This window comes from Puntigrus tetrazona, chromosome 24 (assembly GCF_018831695.1).
Source record: "Puntigrus tetrazona isolate hp1 chromosome 24, ASM1883169v1, whole genome shotgun sequence".
NCBI lineage: Eukaryota > Metazoa > Chordata > Actinopteri > Cypriniformes > Cyprinidae > Puntigrus > Puntigrus tetrazona.
Window position 1 is genome coordinate 16,396,906 of NC_056722.1, and position 7,015 is coordinate 16,403,920.

Genomic DNA, 7,015 nt, shown 5'->3' on the forward strand with positions numbered 1-7,015 from the left:
TGAAAGTTATTTATTTGGTATGCAGTTCATCTGTTATGCGTTAGTTGACAGTTTCAGTAATAATCCGATACGTTGACGCTGTATTCAAAGGCTTCACAAATATTGTAGAATGAGCCGGTTTCTCAGCACATGTAGTCGATGTTGGGGTTTTCTTATTCTGACTGAATCTTTCAAAGCTGTAATTTTTAATTTTATTTTTAAAATAAAACGTATCCGGACCCAAATGCATAAGAAAGACCAGAAAATCCTTCCCACCAGTGATCCTGACTGAACGTAAAGTGAATTTAGAGGCGGACGTGATCAAAGGTTAGTGCAGTGCACGTGTTTTACAGTCATTTTGTGACATTCAAAATAATCTCTTTTTACGTAAGGTGAAAAGGTTTGAGAACATTGCTTTTTCAATTGATTCATCTCTGCTCATAAATAAACGCAGGCCTACGTGCTCTTAATTAATTACATTAAGCAGCGTTTAAACAGATTCGTTGAAAATCATTATAAGAGCGTGTCTTTGTTCAAAGTGCCACTGAAGTTAATAAATACACTTGGTCGGCTTCTTTGAAATTCCCTTTTCTTGTTTTTTAAATAGAGCTATATAACTTTAATAAACTGATTACTTATCCAAATTGTATCTAAATGACAAGCCTTTTCAATCACTCAGTGTAATCGTGTTACACGACAGAAAGTGCGTGAAATGCAACATATACGCCTAGAGACAAGCATATATGAAAGGCATCCGCGAAATTATGAATTACTGCTGCATTTTACCGCATTTTAAAAGCCTGAAGCAGATTGAGGAATAATAAACTAGAGCGACACAACAGAACTTGTATTCTGTTTGACCACGGACCAAGTTTTGCCTATATGATGAAGCACGAAGTAGCTTTGTTGCTCTGAAACTTATTTAAGGGAAATGTACGAATGTCAAGACCAATAATTACAAAACAGCTTTGCTGCTAGGACTGCAGCTGATTCTGCGATAACCACGTAGAAGCTAACGTGGGGGCAGCTGTTCCCTCTCGCAGCTGCTCCGTCCCGATATTCCAGACCGTTTTTGAATCGCATATAATATCCCGATCTAATTAGGGATTATTTTACCTACTATTACATCTGTACACCAACTGCACGCGGCACGGTCCCTGGTTTGAACGTGAACGCGCGTTTCAGCGCAAAAACATTTGAAGAACATTGACAGCAAGCTCGCCGAAAGAACGCGGCGACTATCACTTCCGGTTTGTTGCCAAGACAACGGTTGCACGCCTCCTCTAAACTCAAAGTCACAACAAACGCTCTTTCCCGATGGAAGCCTGAACGCACTTTTTTTTTTGTCGCATTCAAGTAGTTTTTGTGTCGTTTTTTTGCTCCGGTTTGGTATACTCGTATAACTATGAGCCAAAGACAGATTTTGCAAGGTGAGAAAGTTAGAAAATGTAAAAGGTTAATTAAAATTACTAGCAGCTGCTAACTGTTCCTACTTTTGTAGACTGTTGCAGATATTATAATAAAATGTGTCTTTATTATTGTTGTTATCGTTATGCAGTGTTTGAGCAGTACCAGAAGGCGAGGACACAGTTTGTGCAGACTGTAGCAGATCTTGCAGCAAGACCACAAAATACTGAAACACTTCAAAATGCTGGTGAGGGTTAAAAATGTATATTTTGCAAGGCAGGTTTGGTACGGTGTGATATGGCATTTGCTTGCATACACTTGTATAATACTTATCATTTAAATATAATAAGTTTTATTTTACAAACAAACCAAATTCCAACCTTCACATAACTCAGTTTATGTGAATGTTAATTTAACTGTCCTTAACTACAATTTCAGAGAAGAACCATATTTATTTCAAACCTAAAAAAAAGAGGCCATGGCGAAGGATCTAAAGCAATATCTTTAATTTTCTTTCAAGCGCAGTGCAATGAATGTTTCTGGGCAAAATGTATTCAAAAGAAAGTTACCGAGTTACATTATTTAGTTAATATTACAAAAATAAGGAATACACACACTCATGCTAACCCTGATTTCACCCTGAAACTCATAAGAACTTTTTGTTTGTTTATATTTTATTACATGATTTGAACCTTTGAAAGTATATCCTCCCCTCATCTGCTCTCGAGTGTCTTTCCACTCCTGTTTTCTCCCCTGCACAAATGTGCTCACTCTCTTTGGCTTAGGTGTAATGTCCCTTTTGAGGCCTCTCCTTTTGGATGCAGTCCCAACTATTCAGCAGACAGCAGCTCTGGCTCTCGGAAGGCTTGCCAACTATAACGATGACCTGGCTGAGGCTGTAGTAAAGGGAGACATTCTTCCTCAGCTTGTGTACTCGCTGGCTGAGCAAAACGTGAGTTTCTCTCAGCTCTGATTTGAATGAACAGGTCTGCCTTGTGTCAGAATTTAATGCCTACATTTGATTTTGCGCAATGCAAAAATTTCCATCAACGTTATCAGTCAAGTCACCCATGCTTATATTAAAATTGTGTGCTGTTATTCTCTTTGAATATAGCGTTATTTAAATTCAGTTACTTTAAACAGCAACAGGACTGTTGGTAGGTACTAAAACATATACATATTGTGCAACATCTCCAGATCTTAGACCGTGTCTCTTTAGCCAGGAGACGTTAATTTATTTACTTAACAGTAATAAACAGGAAAATAACCAAATTAATGAGGCAAATCCAAATCCTGCTATAAAGCCGCTATAAGGGTTATGGTGTAACTGCATACAATTCTGTTGATTTAGTTTAGTTTGATATGATATCTGTTAAGTTTCTTTATTAAAAATAAACTCAATTCAGTTATAAGAAGACAAAATTTGTGAATAATGAACAAATTGGATTAATTCCTTAAGACAACAGTGACATTATTCAGATCAGTTCAGTTTTTTGTGCTCAAAAAAGTCAGTGCTATTTTATACCCAAGCTAAATCAATCAACAGTGCCAAGACAGAACCCAGACAGAAATGGACGGAAAACAGTGGTGGTCCAAAGTCTTTGCTCTAAAACTCATTCTTAGACTATTAAGCTGTCAGAGAGGCCTCATCAGAAGTATACGAATGCGATATATCACTTATTTTTTTATTTAAGGCAGATTTGCTGGTGAGTTATGAACATTCTAGTGTATTTACTGGTCAATTGCTTTGCCCTTTTCCCTCTGAATTACTGGAATATGAAAGACACAGCGTTTCTATAAGAAAGCTGCAGCATTCGTGCTCCGGGCTGTTGCTAAGCACTCCCCTGAACTGGCCCAGGCCGTGGTGGACTGTGGGGCACTGGACGCTCTTGTCATCTCCCTGGAGGAGTTTGACCCTGGGGTCAAAGAGGCTGCTGCATGGGCAATAAGCTACATTGCCAGACATAATGCACGTAAGCCTGCATAAAAAGGCCGTTTTTCTTAATTCTTTCTCACAATTCGTCAGTGTTCCTTTTGTTCATTTCTTCTCCTGCTGTGCAGAGCTGTCTCAGGCAGTGGTCGATGCTGGAGTTGTGCCTCTGCTGGTGCTATGCATCCAGGAACCTGAAATCGCCCTGAAGAGGGTTGCAGCTTCCGCTCTGAGCGACATAGCCAAACACTCCCCAGAGCTGGCTCAAACAGTGGTGGACACTGGGGCAATCGCCCACCTAGCACAGATGATCCTAAACCCAGATGCCAAACTGAAGGTGACAGATTTTGTCTCAATGAATGACAAAATGGCTCAATGAATGGCTTAATCGGAGAGTACATTTTTGACTCCTCTTTGCAGCGGCAGGTTTTTTCAGCTCTCAGCCAAATTGCCAAGCACTCCGTAGACGTCGCCGAGATGGTGGTGGAGGCCGAGATATTCCCCGCCGCACTGGTTTGCCTAAAAGACCCAGATGAATATGTTCGGAAGAATGTCGCCACTCTTATTCGGGAAATCACAAAACACACCCCCGAGGTACCTACCACATACATAACATAGCCGCTAAATGATTTCAAGATGCTTGGGTAAGTTTGGAATCTCCACTTTGTCAGCTCTTTGACACCCCCTGTTTAAATAACATGGTGTGAGGCAGCTAGTCTGTAAACCATGGAGAATGTGAGTCTGTTATTTATCACCAGTGCAACACAGGAAACAGACAATTCTAAACCGCATTGCATCACCCGTTTTTTTTCACCTGCCCAAAACTGTTTTGCTTTTCTGGTCTGCCTCACTAATTGTTTATCATTGTGTCACGCCGGCTTATGTGTTTGCTTGATTGCATTGTGTGTTTCCTACTCAGCTGTCCCAGATAATAGTGAATGTGGGGGGCGTAGCAGCTGTGATTGACTACCTCGGGGACTCCAAAGGGAATGTACGCCTGCCGGGGATCATGATGTTGGGCTATGTGGCTACACACTCCGAGAACTTAGCCATGGCTGTGATCGTATCTAAAGTGGGTAATCACACCCTTTCATAAACTCGCATGTAAAGCTACTTAAAGATGTAACTACACATGTACACAACTGTTTGAATGTTTGGATAATAGTATAATTAGTAAAATAGTATAATAGTATAATCGGTATAATTTATTTGTTTATTATTTCATTCATCAAAAGTGTGAGAGTTTTACATTGTTACAAATAAAATTACATTTCAAATAAATGCTGTTCTTTTAAGATTTCTGTTGATCAAACAATCTTGAAAAAAGTATCATGGTTTTCACATATTATCAGTACAAATACTTTTAACTGTGATAATAATCGTAGAACAATTCTTCATGAGCAACAAATCATCTTTTTAGAATGACACTAATTCCTGCTGAAAATTTCTGCTGACTTGGCATGACAGGAATACATCACATTTTTATAAATATAAGGACAGTTATTTTAAATTGTAAAAATATTACTGTTTTTACTGTATTTTGATTACCGTATCTCTGTGAGCATAAGAGGCTTGACCACAAATATTTAAACAGTAGTTTATTTCTCTCATAATATTGATTATGATCATAACTGATTCTCCACTTGTGTAGGGAGTACCACAGTTGTCTATCTGCCTGGAGGAAGAACAAGAAGATCACATCAAAGCAGCAACAGCTTGGGCATTTGGCCAGATCGGCCGACACACACCCGAGCACGCAAAATCTGTTGCTGTGGCCAATGTGTTTCCTAAACTCCTAAATCTCTATTTAGACACTGAAAGTTCAGAAGACCTGCAGGCCAAGGTGAGCTTATTCCTAAAGTGACTGATAGAGGTACCGTTTTTTTTTAGTTTGGTGTAAATCATTTTTACCACTGATTTCTTCGTAATTGTTGTTTCTTCTTTGCTGTTATTACATGCTTAAAAAAGGCCAAGAAGGCCCTGAAGAGCGTCCTTCAAAAGTGCACTTACCTACCAGCACTGGAGCCCCTTCTCTACGAAGCTCCCAGCAACATTCTTAAACATGTCATCTGCCAGTTCAGTAAGGTAGGCTATAGCAGGAACTTCATTAACACATTTTTTGTGAGATCAGCATTTGTTGATCACAGTGAGAACTGTGAATAGCTTTTCTATTTCCACCCAAACCTACAGGTTCTTCCTCATGACAGCAAGGCACGTCGCTTATTTGTTACCAGTGGTGGTCTGAAGAAAGTACAAGAGATCAAAGCAGAACCTGGTTCTGCAATTCAGGAATATATCTTTGCGATCAACAACTGCTACCCTGAAGAGATTGTCAGGTTCTTACGTATTATTTGAATAATAACATACTAATAACATATTTTTAAATCAAACAAAGTGCATGTATAATGCTGCTGTATATTTTTTGCCATTCCACTGATTGGCCCTTCTCTTACAGGTATTATTCTCCTGGTTACTCTGAGACCTTGCTGGAAAGAATTGACAACTACCAGCCAGTGTGATTTCTTTACTGAAAAATCACCATACCATTGATTATATCTGTAACATATAAAAAAACCTATTAAAATGTCTGTATGCTAGCGTTTTGATGTCTTATCTTGTTTCATGTTTAGTCAACACTGTAAAACAGCATTTTGATATGTGGTGGTTAATTAAGAGATTTGACTCACTTAATTAAAACTCACTTGCAGCGCAACCGCAAAATTGGATCTAAAATTTATACAGTAGCTTAATTACTGTTAGCCAATTTAACTAATAATTGTTCATTTGCACGTAGTTTTAATTTCGGGGTTTTATTGCTTTTTTAAAATCAACAAAGTGCGCTGATCTGCATGGACGACGACCAAGTTTGATTGTTTCAGACAGCTGTAGCCAACAGAAAGAACTGGCCCGAGTAGCAGGCTTAAAAAAATAAAATAAAAACAGCATAAAGCATATCGACGTAAATATCATACAGTTCTCGAGAACCGGCCATATTGCCGATGTGCTGCTTCGTCAATTCGGCAAGACGTCTTCCCATAGGCACATTTTCATCCTCTTCCAGAACCCACCCTTCATACCCAACAAACTCACCACGGGTCCTCGTTATCGCTCCACGGGGCTCAGTTTCACGCCGCAGTGAAGCTCGCAGCTCGAAGGACCTCGAACCAACGGGACTCAATACCCTTGTCTCTGGTAGGATCATGCGCGTCGCAGGGTTCGCTATAAGGCTGAACGTCGCCTCTATGTCTCCGTTGGCGCCGAAGCCCGTTTAGAATTTGACCCCACGAGAACGCGCAAATAAAATTGCAAATCGCCATGGCATGAACAAAGCAGCGACTGTGTCGGGCTTCTTAACAAAGGGCGCGCACAATTATAACATGCGTATGCAATTATAAATATTTAAGAAAATAGCCTAAATGCCGCTCATCTATACGAAAGACTCTATATATAAGTGCTATAGCCTGCAATAACAATATATTGGTATTTAAAACCTCGCAAACGACAACTCTTAAAAGCCTTCGTGTTCAAACATTTATAAATATAATAAATGCCCACAAAAAGGAACTAAGGTTCGAAAGGGAAAGCAGGGAGCACTAATATGATCGCTATCGAGAAACGAGCCCAGAACCTTTGATTTTCATTGGCAATTATGCGTTCACTTGTTATCGCCCCCTGCTGTCTTATCTGTGCATAATGTAC

At 39.5% G+C, this 7,015-nt stretch overlaps 1 protein-coding gene across 2 annotated transcripts; it reads left to right on the forward strand.

Moving 5' to 3' along the window:
• The first annotated feature begins 1,260 nt into the window (after positions 1 to 1,260).
• spag6 (sperm associated antigen 6) lies at positions 1,261 to 5,900 on the forward strand. 2 transcript variants are annotated; one of them, XM_043225873.1, is made up of 11 exons: positions 1,261 to 1,409; positions 1,538 to 1,633; positions 2,172 to 2,338; positions 3,170 to 3,359; positions 3,448 to 3,653; positions 3,737 to 3,910; positions 4,236 to 4,388; positions 4,968 to 5,159; positions 5,285 to 5,401; positions 5,507 to 5,652; positions 5,772 to 5,900. In XM_043225873.1, the coding sequence occupies exons 1-11, from the start codon at positions 1,385 to 1,387 to the stop codon at positions 5,833 to 5,835; spliced, it is 1,530 nt and encodes a 509-aa protein (XP_043081808.1). In that variant the 5' UTR covers positions 1,261 to 1,384; the 3' UTR covers positions 5,836 to 5,900. The 2 variants fall into 2 exon arrangements, with proteins under 2 accessions (XP_043081808.1, XP_043081809.1); XM_043225874.1 differs by having other exon boundaries at positions 3,176 to 3,359.
• The last annotated feature ends 1,115 nt before the right edge of the window (positions 5,901 to 7,015 follow it).